The 18,783-nt window shown below is 43.5% G+C and overlaps 1 protein-coding gene across 1 annotated transcript; it reads left to right on the forward strand.

Moving 5' to 3' along the window:
• The first annotated feature begins 11,460 nt into the window (after positions 1–11,460).
• On the forward strand, positions 11,461–17,840 carry LOC103351984 (cancer/testis antigen 55). The gene is made up of 5 exons (XM_017349692.3): positions 11,461–11,866; positions 13,072–13,196; positions 14,228–14,372; positions 16,217–16,329; positions 17,004–17,840. Exons 1-5 carry the CDS (start codon positions 11,782–11,784, stop codon positions 17,196–17,198), a joined length of 663 nt encoding a protein of 220 aa, XP_017205181.2. The 5' UTR covers positions 11,461–11,781; the 3' UTR covers positions 17,199–17,840.
• Positions 17,841–18,783: the final 943 nt, after the last annotated feature.

The raw sequence follows: 18,783 nt of genomic DNA on the forward strand, positions 1-18,783 counted from the left end.
TTTGAAAATACTGAGAAATTCAAAGAAGCACTGTATCGATGGAGCCAACGGTTACTGCCACTCACGAAATTTAGTGAAGTCCCCCCAAATGGGTCAGCAACAGGTACCCTTCACAAAGCGCCCAGCCCATTATAATACATACAAGTTAGTTTCAGAGTTCATTTTGCAGGTGTTCCTCTACCCTGACATCATTCCCAGGGAGGATAGATAATGGGAATGTGGGTGCTATTTTTAATCTATTTTATCTGTTTGAGAGACAGAGAGATCCCCTTTGTTGGTTCTCTTCCCAAAAGCCTGCAGTTTCTGGGACTAAGCCATGATGAAGCTGGAACTCACTTTAGGTCTCCCACGTGCCCCACAAGAACCTAATTACGTGATCCATCCAGCTTCCTCTCAGAATCTGTCTTGGCAGGAAGCTGGAATCAAGAACTGGAGCTGGAACTCAGACCCAGACGTTTTGTTGCAATATACTGCCATCTTCACTACTAGGCCAAATACCTGCCCTAAACATGGGCCCTGTTTGTGAAGTCAAGTACTTACAGAAAGTGTCAGGAAGTGATTGTCTCTGGATTCATCTGGAAAGAGAGAGGGAAAAATGTAGGGTTCTTTGTTTTCCAGATACTGTACCATTCTTTGAATATAAGGGCTCTAGGAGGAAGCACACATTCTTCCCTAGGCTGTGGAATAGGATTTAGTAGTCAGAGCTAAACATTTCTTTTCTTTTCAACCATCTGACAATCTCCCAGGGCCCCATTCCCCATGCATCCTGAGTACTGCTATCATCTCAGAAAAGGGAGAGAAATGTATCCATGGAGAATTAGCATGAAGGGGGGGGGGCTGGCTCTGCAGCACAGGGATAAGATGCGTGTAGTACACTAAGTTTTGGAGAATAAAACAGGGAGGCAACACAGGAAAGCTCAGGGACTGGAGAAGCAGACAGAGCACTCATTCAAGGGACAAAGAGAAGCAGCAGAATGCTTCAACTTTAGGTCCCACAGGCAGAGGCAGAACTGAGGAGAGAAAGGCTGATCTGAAACAAGGTATGAGGACTCTGAGTTTATCCCCCAGTCTCTGTGCTCTTAGAGAAGATGTGCTGAGTGCAGAGAAGAAAGAAGCTGGAAGAGCAAAGGAGAGGGGTCTTTTTACTCAGGTGTGTGTTTGTAAGACCTGAGTGGAAGTCTGAAGGCTCAGGGACCAGAATGCCATTGCTTGCTGTGCCTGAGGCACAAAAGCAAATCAGTGGGTCAAGGCCAGGCCATGCCAGACCTAGGTCTCCACTTCCCCTCCCAGCAAACAACGAGATGGCTTCTCTCCCTGGGCAGGCACATTCAGATCCCTTCCAGATTGTCCAACTCCCACACACACACACTTCCTCCACTGCCTTGCTCCCACTGCCACGCTCCCACTGCCACAGGCCAATCTTGTGGGCATTTGGCAACTCAGTTCCCACAGAGCAGGATGCCCAGGGACAGGGCCTAGAGAGTGTTAACTGTGCTTCACTGTTCATAGAGGAATGAACTCCCTAACTGAGAATGGGCACCCAGGTGGAGGAAGAGAGAAAGAATAAAAATGAACACTGGCAGAGTGTTTAAGTGCTCTCCTTGCCACCTCCTCTCTCTTTTCCTTGAAAGTGAATAAATGGCAGGTAGGTGGGCATGGTGATGAGGATGATGAGGATGAGGCTCCCTGCAAAAGTCCTGTCCCTGGCTCAGCAGTGTACATAGTCATTGCTAAGGTCACCGATTCCCATTGCTGTCTTTTTTTGTCTTCCTCTTCTCTATCTGTGCTGCCTACTCCTTACTTCCACTGTGGTTTTGAGTAAGGAATACAGCCCTGGTCGGAATAAGAGTCAGACAAACTCTCCCAGGAATCCAGAATTATGAGTAGATGAAGGGTGGGACTTGCAGGAGGAGCCAAGATTGAGGGAAGCAGGGGGATCATGTCCCCCCTCAGATTTGAACAACCGAGGGAAAGGATGGAGAGACAGAAGCCAGAACAGCTTTGGAAAACAAGTCTGCTCCAATGCTAGTATTTGTGCTGAAGAAGAGAGAAAGATATATAATGCTAAGCAACATTTCCTCTGTCTCTCCTCCAGCTCGGGTATCGCTGTGTGAGAACTGAGGTGAAAAGAAGGATCTGACTCCTATCCAAAGTACACAGCAGACACTTCAGAAGAACTCTGAGTTCTAAGATGAGGGAGGGAGGGAGGGAGGGAGGGAGAGAGAGAGAGAGAGAGAGAGAGAGAGAGAGAATATCATCTACCTGCTGGTTAATTCCCAAAAAGGCCACAGCTGCTTGGGCTGGGCCAAGCTGAAGCCAGGAAGCAGGAACTCCACTCCGATCTTCCATATGGTTTGCAAGGGCCCAAGTATTTGGGTCATTTTCCATTTAGTAGGGAGCTGGATTGGAAGCAAAGTAGCCAGGACTGAAACCAGCACTGTGCTATGTGATGCCCTTACATCGAAAGTGCTGGCTCAACCTCCTTGCACTACAATGCCAGCCCTCGATTTTGCTTTGCTTTTAGACACCAATGGGACCTCCTAACCTGTCCAGATCTTCCCAGGTATATCACATCCCATTTCCTCTTTGTAATTGCCCCTCAAAACTCCCTCCATATTGACTGTGTTCTTATACAACATTATTTAATATATATTTTGTTTAAACAGCAATGGCTGGGCACCACCCTCAGAGTTTCTCCTTCATTTAGAGTGTGATACAGCCAGGAAATCGGCATTCCTAACAGGATCTGACATACGCTGATGCTGTTGCAATGCAACTTTGAGAACTACTGTCTTAGAGCATTTCTCGCATACTTTCTCTTGAGAGCAGAGGTTGCCTTAGAAGCCATAGCTCTATCAAAGGCAGGCCCAGTGTCAGACACCTGTATAAACTCTTGATCACATAGGCCTAATGACATAAGGATTAAATAGGAGCTTAACCTGCAACTTATTCTCATGTCACTTCCAAATCTGCATGAACAATCAAGTGTGGGTACTGAATCTCCAGTGTTCCCTCATTTTTGAGGCTTCCAGTACCTATCTCTGCTCTCACACTGTTTCTTCAGGACTGTTAGAATGGCTAAACTGTTACAGAAACCTGGAGTGAGAAAACTCCCTTTATTCAAACAGGCACCAGAGACAGTGGAGGATCCAAGCAGTTTATTACACCAGTGGGCTCAGCTGGAATCATTTCCCGAGAACTGAGCGACAATCCCAAATTTCTTACAATATTTATAGGTTCATCAGCATCATACCTTAGCTGTTACAGCATTGGTGGGTTTAAATTGCAGCCTACGTGACTTAGGACCACACTTCCAATGGTCAGTGGGCCTGGTATGTTTGTAGAAGAGATATCAGGAGCAGATTTATTAGGACAGATTTATGACTGGAGTTTACAGAAGCAGAACTTAGTACTTCTACCCTCTATGGACAAGATCACAATGGGCAGTGCTTCACTAGTTAATTGCGAGCAGCCACTTTTCAAGGTCTGTGCTGGGAGGAGGAGTCCACTTTTCTTTCTTTGTCTCTGGTTGCGGCCATATTTCTTTTACAGAACCTCTCACTGAGTTCTGGATGATGGGTCTACACTGCTCCGGGTTTCTCTAGATTCCCAAGAAAGAGTACTGCACCAGCACCTCTGCTGTCTGGCACATCAGTCACCAGCTACTAAGCTGGCTACATTCCAGGAACTCTGGGCTCTCCTCGTCTGTGTGGGTGGAGCTGACCTAAACGCTTAAGAACCATCTCTGTGAAGTGTTTTTTCTCCTTCCTGATAACTGTGTCTCCTCCTCCATCCTGCCTGCCTGCTCACCCTTTGTAGCTCAAGCCTATGTCCCCTCTCAGAACTGACCCTCACAAGGCTCACTGAGGAGCCTGAAATGATGAAGCAGGACAGAACAGGGGCCTGACTATCTCCAGGGAGACTCAGCCATCTCTGAGCACTCCTGACTCTTGTCACATTCTGGTGATGGGCAGGACTTGGATCCTTCCAGCGCCCAGAGGCTCACTTGACAATAGGCAGCCTGAGAGAAACTCAGCACAATTACCCAGGCCTGTCCATTGTCCTTTGAGTCACTGGCAGTCTCCCCAGTGGTTTGGGTTTGTCCTCACCTCTGAGGCCTGCAGTTCCCCCAGAGATATCTCCTTGATTATTGGTGCTGTTGGAGTTCTTGTGAGGAAACCATTGCCTACCTCAAGATCAGGAAACTAATTCTCTGTTTTCATTTTCAAGTCATTTTATTTTACCTTACACGTTATAATTTATAATTCACCTGGAATTAGTTTCTTACGTAAAATGTGGTTTTCTTGTTCAACAGCTAATTATTCAACCAAAACAAGAAATGAAACACTGATCCATGCTACAGCACGCATAAGCTTCAAAGAACAATCTATCAAGTGAAAGAAGACTGAAAACAAATTTTACATACTGTATGATTCCATTTATATCAAATAGCAAGTAAACTTTTGAAAGTGAGAATCAGATTAGTGTCTGCCATGGGCAGCATTGTGGCATAGTGTGCACATCATACATACAACAAGAGTCAAATATCCAGAGTGCACAAAGATGTATGTTGGCTCAATGACAAAAAGACAACCCAACTTTAACAAGGGACAGAAGCCTCAAATAAAGAAGTCTTCAAAGATTATATACAAATGGCCCAGAAACACATGAAAAGATGTTCAATATTATTCATTGGGGAAATGCAAATAAAACTACGACATACAACCTCGTACTCACTAGCATAACTATAATCAGCAATTAATGGAAATCCATAAGCCAGTGAGGATATGAAGAAGCATGTTGGTGGGAATGTAAAATGGCGCAGCTGCTATGGAAAACTATTTGATAAGTTCTCAATAAACAGTATGATCCGGGAATTCCACTCTGTCGCGAGCGCCTGCTGTCACACAGCTCGACAGGGGCTAAAAGCAAAGTGTCAGAGCACGGGGAAGAAAGGAACGCCAGGTCACAAGACTGTCTTTCCAAGAGAAATTTTATTGCTTACACACCAGGGGTTTTTATCACACTACTCATCAGCATGCTCATTGATGTCAATACACTTATCAGTATCAATATACTTATCAATCTATACTATTTAACACACTTATCAATAAACTTAACATAAACTACTTAACGTGACTTAGCTACTTAGCTACTTAGCTTAACATAACTACTTAGCTTATATTCTACTTAACTTACTTACTATAATAACACTTAACTATCAGAGTAACACTATTTCCTTAATGACTAGAGGACTACAGTAATCAGTTCCATTAATATCAATATCAATAATACCTCTCAAATTTATTCATTAATCCACAGATCACAGTATACAGTGTTGAAGTAGCTTTGAGGGCTATCCAATTATAATAGTATATGTACATCAAGGTCTCCAGCATTATTTGCAGATACCTTGCATAGGGTCAAAGCATAGCTATATTACACATGACTAACATTATTTGTAAAAGCTGCATTTTCAAGGCTTGTATCACGGACACGACAGAGTGTCAGTGTTCAAAGTCCAGAGCTCAACGTCTCGGCAGAGACAGATCTTGGATCAGTCACTAACAGGCAGGCGAGAAGTTGCAGAGGTCTGCTGAGAGGCCTGGTCCAGCTTTGTGGTCAGATCTGGCAGTAAGCTGATAAGGGGTCCAGGCAAGGCGGTGAGGCAGCATCTCGGCTGGAGTTTTGATCCCGTAGTCACCTTGTGTCGCTTAGCAAGGGGGCTAGTGTGAGGAAATCCAGAGGTTCACACGCACTGGGCCCTTTGTCCGTTGTTGGCTTGTGCCACTATCTGCTCCATGCAGAGTAACGGGCTGCCTCTTCAGCTCCAGATGTGTGGAGATCCAGAGGTTCACACACACCAGGCCATGATCCCCGAGAGGATGAAGAGCAGTGCAAAAAGGCTATCCTTTTATCCTAATTTTTTCCTGCAGCTCACCTGCTATTCACGTGCTGTCCATGTTTGACTCAGTCCAACCAGCTCGGAGTTCCCTGAGGTGTCACCAATCCATTGTCTGGGCTCAGGTGTCTCCTGCTCATGTCCAATCCTTGTGTGAGTTGGTGAGGTAACTCCAGCTATCGCACATAGCACACGCTTATCAGACTGTCCAGAGATGTCTGTCCAGTCTGATAAGGGGCATTTTTCTAGCAAGCACTGAGCTTGACATGAGTGATGTCACCAGCTCCTAGCTTAGCATGAGTGACTCCATTTTCTGTTACTTTCATTTTGTGGCTAGTGGTAGTTTTTGACTCTAGATGTTTTCCTGTAGAGTTTCCACAGTTCACCTCCTTCTGCTGGTCAGGTGAGTGGTGATCTGTGACTCTTTTGGGACTTCCTGTGGGATTCTCCACACACTCATAGATATATAACCAAAAGAATGAATATTTTAAAATTATTCATAAAATAGGTTTTTGAACAAATTCTTGGACATGAGTATTCATAGCAGCAGTATTCACAGTAGCCAAAAGATGGAAAAAGCTTAATGTCCTTCAATGAAAGTATATATAAAGAAATTGTGGTATAGTTTCTTTTTTAAAAAAATTTGTTATTTATTAATAACATCATTTATTATTTATTTGTAATTCATTATTTAAAGCAGGGTGGCAGGGAAGAAGGAGAGAGAGAGATAGATAATCTTTGTGGCCGGCGCTGCGGTTCAATAGGCTAATCCTCCACCTAGCGGTACCGGTTCTAGTCCCGGTCAGGGCGCTGGATTCTTTCCCTGTTGCCCCTCTTCCAGGCCAGCTCTCTGCTGTGGCCCGGGAAGGCAGTGGAGGATGGCCCAAGTGCTTGGGTCCTGCACCCCATGGGAGACCAGGAGAAGCACCTGGCTCCTGCCTTCGGATCAGCGCGGTGCGCAGGCCACAGTGTGCCAGCTGTGGCGGCCATTGGAGGGTGAATCAACGGCAAAAGGAAGACCTTTCTCTCTGTCTTTCTCTCTCACTATCCACTCTGCCTGTCAAAAAAAAAAATAATCTTTGCAAAACTTTCTAATTCTAAATGGAGAATTAATTAATGCATGGCATGATTATTGTTGGTTTTTTTTATTAAAAATTACTTTTTAATTGGTTTACAAAGGAGCTATAGACTACATTGAAACTAATCTTTGTACAAAAGGCCAAAAAAATCCGCTACCAAAACACCCAGAGACAAAAGGTAGGGGGAAGAGACGAGAAAGGAAGATACAAAATGAGCAGGAAGAAACTGAAAGATCAAAGATTAGCATCATCCACACCCAAGAGTGAAGGGGGAAAGAGAAGGATGGGAGCATTTAAAGTCATTTACTCACACAGCCCTGGTGACAACTGGGTGGGAACCAATAAAAACACAGTGTGAGATTATTAGGAAAAGGCAATAGTGGTATGGAGACTGGTTATTGCCAGTGTTAAGAGAAAAATTAACTTGTTTTAGGCCACAGAGATTGGAGCACTACCCCTTGCCCCAGAGGATGACAGACCTGGGAAGAGGGAGCAGGCCCTGGGCAGCTGCCATTGGTGTGTGTAGAAGGGATCTCCTCAGGTCAATCTCAGCACATTCAAAGTCTTTGTGTCCTAAACTCTAGAACAGGGTTACGGGATATCAGCAGGAAACAGAGATGATCAAAAATATGAAGACCTGCCTTTGTCCACACTGTTCATGAGCAGTTACTGGGGAAGTGGAGGGCTGGGGAGACAACACCCATTCCCCTGCAGAGAAGGCACAGTGTAATTCCTGCGGGAGAAATATAGGAAAACACACAGCCCAGGGGAGAGATCAACAAAGTCTTCACTGCCTGCAGCAGCAGTCTAACCCCATCTGAAACCCCACCCTCCCTTACTGAGCAGGGACTTGGGGGAGATGAGAGACAAATCACCACACTTCTACTCCCTTAGCAAAAACAAAGAAGGCTGGGGCTCTTTCATATGGAAAAAGGGAAAAATAGGATGAAATTCTCCTTTTTTTATATACAAAGTTGTAGAAGGTATCTTTTGGGGTTTGAGGAGGTCAGAGTACAGAAGACCTAGGGGAGGAATGAAGCAATGGACTCCCCCTTTTTTTCTTTTCCCAATCTTCAATCTAAGGCAAGTGAGCCAAATCTGGAAGATGGAAAAGAAACATAAGCCTATGGCTGTTTAATCCCTTCTGGGGGGCTGGTGTTTAGGGAAGGCAGAGAGAAAAGAAACAGGTCAACCTCAAAACTGGTCTGCTCATCCTCCCAGAGGAGGTTTGTACCCCCGGAGCAGAGCCAAGAGAGGCACTAGAGAGAGAACACAGTCTCCCAAACAAAAGTAATAAGCTGCCCCTATTTTATCAGCAGTTTTCAAAAGCAAGTTTTTCCGGGGCTAGAGCAGTGCCATATCCTCCTCCCTTTCCCGCACTGATGTTCTTAAGGTAAATCCAATTATTAATTCATTCTCTTGTATATCTATAGCTATTGTTATGTTCCAAATGGCAGGAATCACATTACGTTCATTGCTCCACAGCCAGTGCTAACTGAAATATTTATCGTATAAACTGCTCATTCAATATTTACTGTGTGAATTTACATGCATATCTGTGTTTTTCTAACATACTTTTTAATAAGAAAAATCTGCCATTTGCCACTAAATGGATAAAGCTAGAGGACAATATGCTTAGTGAAATTAGTCAGGTACAAAAAGACCAAAACAACGTATTCTCAGTTTATGTGGAATCAAAAACAAATGAACTCATAGAAGCAGCCAGTAGAATGGTGGTTGACAGAGGCTGTGGAGTGTGGGGAATGAGCAGACACTAGTCAATGACTGCCAAGTGCAAATTAAGCAGGAAGAATAAAAAGTAATTGGGATGGTGCATATATTAATTAACTTGATTAAATCTTTCCACCATACACACACACACATTATATTGTGAGATCACTGTGTAACCCATAGTTAATGATTATAATTTGTTGAGATTAATGAATTAGCTAATTTTATGTTAGTGGTGGGATTTCCATAGAAGTTTCTAAATAGATAGAGCAAGTTCCTTTCTATTCCAAGTTTATTGTTTTTTTAATGCATGACTATTGAATTTCATCAAATACTATTTTTTTGCATCAACTTATATGAGCTTTCTTTCTGCATTGTCATTTTTAGTGGTGTATGATATGGGTGGATTTTTGTCTGTTGAACCACCCTTTGAGGCCTGGAATACCTCTTGCTTGGTCATGGTGTATGGTACTTTTAATATGCAACTGAATTTGGTTTGTCAGATATCTTGCTGAAGAGTTCTGCATCTCAATTCACAAGAGATGTTGGTCTGTAGTTCTTTTTTCTTTCTGTCATGTGTTTGTCTTTGCTATCGGAGTAGTTCTGTCTCTTTAGAAAGAACTAGAAATGGTTCTTTACTGTTCTATTTTGGAGGAAATTAGAACAGTATCAGTGTGTTCTTTCAAGATTTGATAGAATTTAATGGGGATAAATTTCCCTGTTGGTTTTTACAGCATTGGGAAGATTTTTTAATACAGATAGAGACATGGACTTTGTTTCGTTTTGTTTGGAGAGAATCTGCTCATATTGAACTCAATGAGTTCAATGATATTTTAGTTAATTCAATAATCCCAAGAAAGAATAGAAATCCATGACGCTATGGAAAGTGGAGGTAACTTATGATTGAATATTTATTACATCCTGAAATACATATCCAGGTTTTCCCAATTCATCCATCCCTCAACAATTTGGAAAAAAGTTGGAACTGTTTTCGTCACACACCTTGGTCCCTCTGCTTCATATATCCTGAGAATAACCCTAACCCTAACCCTGCTTTCACATGTGTCCTCTTCCTCTCCAGTTACTTACTCATGTTTCACGTAGCAAGTACAAAGCGGATTGTATTTCTGGGCCCTCACAGGAAGTGTGAGGTGACACTGCTATTCTCACACCATTCACCCGGCATCCCCCACTTGCCTGTGGATTATAGAAGAGATGACCTTAATGTCTATCAAAGGAGGCCCACGCACTGTCCTTAGCTGCTTCTGGAGAACCAGGGAGTTACAGGGCCCACGTAAGCTGCTGCTGTTGGCCCACGGGCTCAAGGACACACAATGCCCCCTGTAGATCACTCCAATCCCTAATGGCCTCCTCAGGTATCCTTATGGACCTGTTGCGGGTCACACTTCTCTGTGCCGTATGCAAGGTTCTGGAGGCGAGGGGTCATATTTCCCTGGCCTGTGAAAGGAGCCCCGAGCCCCACGCAAGGTACATCGGCACTCTCAGTCCCCCTGCACCACTGTTGCAACCCGCGCTGAGGTCCCATAGACACACCAAGACCCTGACAAGAGGCTTCTTCCTGCACTGAGAGGAAGACAGAGATCACCACAAATCGCAATCTTACGTGTCCACTGCCCTGTCCGAGCTGCAGGCAGCCAGCACCTGGGTGTTAAGGGAAGCCAGAGTGTCCAACTTCATAGGCCCAGGGAGCATGGACCCAGGTGGGCCTGTTACTTGAGCACGGCTCCCAGACACAGTGCCCTGCGGCCCAAAGGTTCTACTAGCGATCCAGTCCATCCTTCAGAACCAGAAGCATGCAGCTCCTTCTCGGGTTTGGGTCCACCCCGGTATAGGGGCAGCACTGCGCCTCCCTTAAGTCCTGTATTTGTTTCTTTTCTTTCTTTCCTTTTTTTTTTTTTTTTTGACAGGCAGAGTGGACAGTGAGAGAGAGAGAGAGACAGAGAGAAAGGTCTTCCTTTGCCGTTGGTTCACCCTCCTATGGCCGCCGCTGCCAGCGCGCTGCGGCCGGCGCACCGCACTGATCCGATGGCAGGAGCCAGGTGCTTATCCTGGTCTCCCATGGGGTGCAGGGCCCAAGCACTTGGGCCATCCTCCACTGCACTCCTGGGCCACAGCAGAGAGCTGGCCTGGAAGAGGGGCAACCGGGACTGAATCCGGCGCCCCGACCGGGACTAGAACCCGGTGTGCCGGCGCCGCAAGGCGGAGGATTAGCCTAGTGAGCCGCACCGCCGGCCCTGTATTTGTTTCTTATTAGGTTTTTATCTCCTTATCCCCTCCCCTCTTCAGATTATCTCCCCAAAGCCAGTATCAATTCTTTTTTATTCACTGATTAATTTTCAAACACCAACATTGGTTCAGCCCCCGAGTCAGTACTAAACAGGTATCTGCTGGTTATCAAACAAGTCTATGGTATATTATTGATAGGAACACTAGGGTAAAAGAGACTTGGCATGACATACACACAGGCCCTCAAAACCCACCCTGCCCACACAGACTGGATATCTGGGTGGAGCTCTCACTGCCCAAGGGGAGGGCTGTAATATTCTTTGGCATTGCACAGGAACACATTTCCAAGATGGATGTCTGAACCAACCAAACAGAAAACGCGCCAGAAAAGTTGCAATCTTCAGCAAGAGGACACACCCTGCCCCGAGAACATACTCCGGACTTCCTAAAAGTGCACCAGGAGTTTGGGTCGGAGGAGCCACGGGTGTTTCTTGTCACTGCGTCCTATTGGCTTGTAGGGCCCTCTTGCCTGTGTGCAGCCACCTCACTGGCTGCAGAGTTAGGGGGTGGTTCAAGAAGAGTCTCGCGGTGGTGGTGGGCGCGAGTGATGTACGAGAGCTGCTGGCGACGCCGCGTGGCTCATGCAGGGAATCCCACCCGCGCCATTTTAGAAGCCGCTGCTTGCAGGAGGGAGTTTGTCCAGGAGCTGAAGAAGACGAGCAAGAAGCAGGTTTCTTGGGGGCGCTGTGACCTGAGGGACAGAGGAGCTGTCCAGCTTGGTGAGCTTTTCACGGAACTCAGTGCCGTGCTGTGGAGGAGACCATGCTCAAGCTGGCGAGACGCATGGTAACCTTCTTCGGCTGCAAGAGCTACGAACCTGCTGAGAGACAGCCGGGAGCAGGGCAAGGTACCTCTCAGTGTGTCCCATTGTAGGATTCCCCACCCCCCACCCCCTGCAAGGAATCTCCTAGTGTTGGCCCTCCCAACGCTGGTCCACATTTGGGTGCGGGAGCCATTGAGAGTTGTCACGGCTCTATCCTGTGCATGTGCATGAATGCGTGTGTGTGCGTGCATTTGTGTCTAGGGTATTCAACATATACCACAGTGTGAGCTAGGGCAGCCACACTCAAGCCTCCATTTCATGGCCCTCCAGTCTGAGAAGGGGCTGATACACAAGGCCCTGGGGTGAAGCTCCCCTGCCTCTCCCGCTTGCTTCCTGCTCTAGGTGAGTTTTTTTTTTACATGCCCCCAAATTGCATGTGGAATTCATTTTCCATCTCTGTTGAGTTTTTGCAGACAGGTGGATAATTCGGATAGTAGTCCCTTAGGCAACCAGCAGAACTCTTTGGCAAGCTGACTGCTAGAATCAAATAACAAAATATTACTTCTCAGCTGCTCTTGTACACACAGCAAAAAAATTGGGTGCAATTAGGGGTCACCTGTAAATCTCCAGATGGTTTGAGTGCTTTGTCTGAGAAGATAAGAAAGCAGGCCCTAGAGATTACTTCCTCAGCTTTGTGATGATAGCAAGATGTAATAGTGGAAGCTTTATGAAATCTGCAGTGATAACAGCTACTTTCTGCAAGGCACTCACAGATCTTTTTTAAAGGATTTTTTCAAAGATTTATTTATTTTTTATTTGAAAGGCAGAGTTCTGGAGAGACAGGTAGGGAGAGACAGAGGGAGATCTTCTATCTGCTGGTTCAGCCCGCAATGGCCAGAGAAGGGCCAGATGGAAGTCAGGATGTTCTTTCTGGTCTCTCACATGAGTGCAGGGGCCCAAGGACCTGGGGCATCTTCCCCTGCTTTCTCAGGTGCAATCATTAGTAACGGAGCTGGATCAGAAGTGAGCAGCAGAGAATTTTACCAGTGTCCACATGGGACGCTGGCCTTGCAGGTGGTGGCTTAACCCACTGTACCAAAGCACCAGCCCTGGTACTCACAGATCTTAAACTGTACGTACCTGTGTGAATAAATGACAATGCTTAGTGGCAGATGTTGTTATAATCCTTGTTTTACATATGAAGGATCAAGAGAGCCTAACACAGATGGTCTTTGTATGGGTTTTGCATCTGAACCTAAGAGGTGTGACCTCGTTGACCTATCTCGTAGATGACAATTTGGAAAATCAACGGAAAGAAGTCACAAATTCCTCTGGTGACTATGACCTGGGCAGGGTGCTGCTGAGAGGTGGGCAGAAGGATGCTGCCAGTGTGGAAGAATGTGAACTCTTTGAGGTATTGAAATCTTTCCAAGTAAGATTTAGTTTGGGGACAGTGTCATATGTGAAGCTTCACTCCCAGCGCTGTATATGACTCTTCCATAATATTCGTGAGTACTGAATACACTGACTATTCTCCATCTGTTTTTCTAGTATTTAAATGATGCAAGTAACCGTGATAATTAAGTAATACATATCTGTGCACAAAAAAAAACTGAAAGATAAATGACACTTGTCTCTAGCTAATATGATTATGAATTAATGAGGAATTGCTTTGTTTTTGTACTTTTTCCATCATTGTCATCTATTATTTCTATAGATAAGAAACTTCAAATACAGAGTGGTTTGCTCCCAGTAAACAAAGTTGCTTTGTATACCTCTCTGTCAGAGAGTTAATACACCCTAATTTGACTATTTTGTTATCTCTCTGTCCAATTTCCAATGATTTTTTTGCAGAGCTTATCTCCTAGTCCTTTTCCCTTGAATGGCATTAGACACCTGCCTATATCCCTAGCTTATGCGCATTTCTCCCATCTCTACTTGCCTCCTGGCCCTACTGTCATTTAACAAGGACACCTGTCTTTGATTTCACAGCCCAACCCCAAATTCATTTTCTCCATTCACTGCCTCAGTTTTCTCCCAATCTGAAATCTCCTTTCTCTGGAGAATTTACCAAATTATTTTCACTATGATTGTGATTTTGATCCCACCGTCCTAGAACTGGATCTTATTTCAGTTTCTTCAGTTATTTAATACTGAATTTCTGGAGCACAAGAATAGTATACATTTTACCATTGAACTTAATGTAACGAGTTCCTTACACTTGGGTGTACCATTAACATTGTCCCGAGATTTTAAACAATGCATAAAGCTCAAGAATTATTTTCAGTGCATCAGCTCACATCTGTGATTAATTTGCTATGTAACATATTCCCTAGTAAGGAGTACAATTATTAAACATAATTCTTGAACATCAATCTTTTAATCATACTGGATTCCATGTCAACGTTTTGTTCTGTTGGAAGTCAATGTGTACTTATGTTACAGGTGATGAACATCCCTGATGACTTCTACAATGCTAGCGGATCAGACCCTGAAATTGGAATTTTAATTGATCGTGTTAGTACTGTATGGAATGGTGTTGTCTATATGAATGAAACAACTAGCTTCTCCATAAACCTTTTTTCTGAAGGTATAATTTCCAGTTGTTAGAAAAATGTGATGTTTATTTTCTGACAGAATTTTAGCACTGTCACAAATTGCATATCTGGCTCTAGTCAATGGCTCCTGAAGAGTTGAGGAAGGCCTTTGGAAGTGCAAATAATATAGTTTATGAGGGCAGTTACCTAGTATTTTTAATAGCTCTGGTTATCAGTTGTTATGTGTAAATGCAGCCAGTAACGTGTAGATATATTTCATTCATACAATGAAATTGGTTTGTATTTAATTACTATCCAATAAAAAATTACACAGGAATAGGAAGATAATATTTTAAAGCAATACAAATGCTTCAAAATGGAAGTTTAGAGAGAGTGATACAATTTACAGTGTAGGTATATGGGGTACCTATTGTTGAATTCCACTTGTAATGTCCAGATTTGTTCTAAGAGTAGGACTCTAACCAACATTATACTATGTTGATTCTTGTGAACGAAATACTGCTCTAAACGGAATATTAGCTAAGCCCCACAAACCAGCCTGATGTTTTATTTCTCTTGGACTCCGAACTATGGTCCTTGCCTGAGCTTTGTTACCATGTTCACTCTGTCTGCTTTGTTGTTAAGAGAGTATATGGGAGAAGGATCAATCAAGAATTTGCTTAGGAGGACATAGTAAAATTGGCCAGAGGTTATGGATATCTGGAGGAGGATCCTGGATATAATTTGGGATTTCAGAGGACAATGATTGCTGGTGAATTGTCCTTTTGTTGTGAAAGGAAAGAGAGGAAAAAGTAATTGCAAGGTATTTGGTTTGAACAGTGATAGGGATGAAGCTGTTAATGTGACACGTGGGAGACTGAGAAGAGCCAATTGTAGTGAAAAAGAAGAAAAACAGGAACTAAGCTTTAGGTATGTTAATTCAGTCTGTGTATGGAAATGATGGAATCTTGGCTTGAGTATAGCTTTAGAAACGTGCCCTCTGCAGCTATAAGCCCATACATATTCTGTAAAGCCACACCAGAGTTATGCATATTGATTAAGGAGAGAAGCAACAGATGTCTCACTGAGCCTGGGGTCACCAGATTCATATACATTTAACTTTGTTGACATTGCCAGTTTGCTGGTTTGGGTGTGCCAGTTTACCTACCCACCTGTAATGTTTGAGTATTCGAGTTATTTCTGAGCCTTGTGGTTATCTCTGTTATGCCGTAACTAACCTTCTTCTTAATGCAAAATCCCTTTTGAAACTACATGTGTATAGCTGTAAAAAGTAGTAAAGACCTCATCAGCTGACCAAAATCCTGGGATTGCTTATTCATTTGTACAGTATTTCTTGATGTTACTAATTTCTTTATTGTACATGTAAAGTTTTATCAGTACCTTAATGGTATGTCATCAAGACTATTAGGGTACTTCTCATTTTATACATGGTGACATTGAAACACAGAGAGGTAAAGTGCCTCGACCATGGTTGCAAACTGAGCGACAGTGTTGTGGTCTGTAATATAGGAGTACAGTTGCAAGCCTGTGATCTCAACTTTGTACTTGACTGTCTCTTGAGTAAAGACTTATGAATGTGAACATTTGTTTAATATGTTCCCAGGCTCATCCCCAAATTTGGCTATGTGTGATGTTCAATTCTTCATTCCTTTCCCTATCTGGATTTAGTAAACCAGTACAGAACAGTCAGGGAATAAGGCATGATAGCTTGAATCTGACTGAAATATTTAAAAGGTTTCTGTGAAAACACCTGCAAAATTATATTTATGTAGAACACAAACTTCTCAGTAATAGTACAGCACTGACAAAACTTGTGAATTCAAGATGACTTTAGAGAAGCAATAACGTAACTGCAGTTTCTCCATGGCTCTTATAGGTTTTAAGCCTTACAAGGGAGACTGGTTAGAAGTTGAATATTCCTTCGATCCTTGCACCTCCAACATCAGGGCACACTCAGCAAAGCCGTTGAACTTTAACCATGTCAAAAAGGTAATGGGTTTGCATATTGCTGCAGACTTCCCTATTGTCAATTTTTCCTTTGTTGATAATTTGATTCTCAGCTTTCTACTGAGTGTGCTGGGACATCTATACAATCTGTTCTTTGGCAAACAGGAGCTTATGTTGCTTTTGAGAAATAATGACTTCCAAAACCAAAGAAATTAAGAGAATTATGTGTACTTCATATGCAACTGATAATATACATTCGGAATTTTATATGGTATTGGAATGCTATTACAGTGCTCTTAAGGAAAACATTATGAAATATGACTTGTGTGCAAGAATATTTTTTGAGAAAGAGTGAATGTAGAATGCCATAGCAGCTGACATTACTCATAAGAGCCAAGTATGACTTGAATTGTGGAGTTGGAAAGGAAGTGGGGAATCCATCAAATCATGATTAATGCACACAGTGAGTGGTAATGTTAGCAGAGTAACTCACTGTAGACCAGGGTTCTCTCTCCTGAGACTCTGAATTGGCTGTTAGGAAGTGAGGTCTGGCCCCAGGTGTGTTTACCGAGCATTCTTGGTGTTGACAAGGTGCCAGTCAAATTGGGGATCCCGGTGGAGATGGAGAGACTCACAGGATAGAGCCGTAGTGAGGAGGGGCAGAGAAGCTTGTAGTGCGCTTTGATTTTAATCATTTCCATTCTTCCTCTCTACAGGTGTGGATTAGCAATGTACTTGGAAGAAATGGGGTGATCGCTAATACTGTCTTTTTCACCTTGGATTCGCTGATACTGCCTGAGGGCTATATGCCTGAAGTCCGCGATGCCGTCAATGTGAACATAGTGAAGAGTGATCAGGGGCGCTATATTTGGAGAGCAGTGTCTGTCACCCCAGTGGAAATGATGATGTAATAAACAACACCTTTTTGTTCCCTGTCCATCCTTATTTTGAAGGGCAGCAAAGGGCAAATTTCAATTGAGTCATCATGAAAAAGATTTTACGTACAGCTTTTTTGGTGCAGCCAAATCAGACACTGGCAGGTTCATATGGGACCATCATTCAAGTATAGGGCAATGCAGCAAATTTAGTAAAGCTGGCGAGTTATAGTAGGAAAGGCATTGTTGGAAAGCCCACTGCAATTGAATTTGAATTTTTTGCTTTCCGTGGCCAGGGATGGATTGGGTGGTGGCAGAGGATGTTGTCTATCCTGAAGTCACTTCCATAGGCAAAGCAAGTCCCCTGTTTGTTGTATGTTTACTTTGTTTTTCTCCATAGCACTTTCTCACTTCTCCTCACCAGCATAGTTTATTATTTCTCTTGTTGACCTGTGGCCCTCTTTCCTATGCAAGTTGTTAAACTTAACATGGACAGGGCTGTTTAGGATTTGCTTTTCTATTTTGTTTTATCCATTAGCCCATTAGAGGGCCACATAGAATGTTGCCTGACATAGTGTGAAACTACCATAAAAAGTACTGTTATTAAATTCAGTTAACTGAGTGATCTCACCAGAAATGATGTTTACCTGTGGATAAACTGAACACTTATTTGTTAAAAGTAAAGATTTTGATGGGTTCGTGAAGGACTCTGTTGCTTCTGTAACAATATCATAACCTCTGAAAAAGGGTGTTTACACTGGCATTTAAGTCGCTGTGTTAAGGTGTCTGTGTTTTACAGCTGAGGAACAGGGACGCATCTTCCCTGGCTGTAGCACCTGACTCTAGATTCCTGCTAATGACAACACTAGGAGGAAATAATTGGGTCCACGCCACCCACGTGGGAGACCTTGCTTGAGGTCAGGATCTAAGGTTATGCTGTGTTCATTTATGTTGGGAGCCAGGAGATGGGAACTGAATGTCTCTGTCTATGCTGTGTGTCCCTCTCAGATACTAAGAAGACAAAGATGACAGAGGTTCTTCCCTTTGCTCTTGACCCATGCTCATTGTTGTTAGTGAAGTACATGTTTTTTTTTCAAGTTCATCTAAATGCCCATGAAGAAATAACATTCATTGATTTTAAACTTCGTGCACTCAAGAAATTTGTCTTCAATTCTCTTGCCATTGACTGTCTAAAGCACCCCTTACGAGGCAAAGCCTGCTCCCTTGCATTTGCCAGTGTTCAGTGATAAAGATAAAAAATATTTGAGTAATTAAAAATCAGAAATTTTCAAATGGGTTGAATTGTGCCCCCCATAATATATGCTCATTTGCAGACACGTGGTACCTGTGTATGGAGTCTTATTGGAAATGGGCTCTTTGCAAATATAAAGAATCCAAGGTGGAGTCACACAGAAATATGATGAGCAGTGCTCCCAGGAGTGGGGTTCTTATAAGGAGGGGAATTTGGACACACAGATACACAGGGAAATGCACTATGAAATAAAGGAGGCAGATAGAGCAATGATGCATCTACAAATTTGGAATTCCTTGGACGTTGGCAATCCCCACATGCATGGAGAGAATATGGCAGTGAACTATCCCTCATAGCTCTTCAGAAGGA

The sequence above is a fragment of the Oryctolagus cuniculus genome, chromosome X, assembly GCF_964237555.1.
Source record: "Oryctolagus cuniculus chromosome X, mOryCun1.1, whole genome shotgun sequence".
Lineage (NCBI taxonomy): Eukaryota > Metazoa > Chordata > Mammalia > Lagomorpha > Leporidae > Oryctolagus > Oryctolagus cuniculus.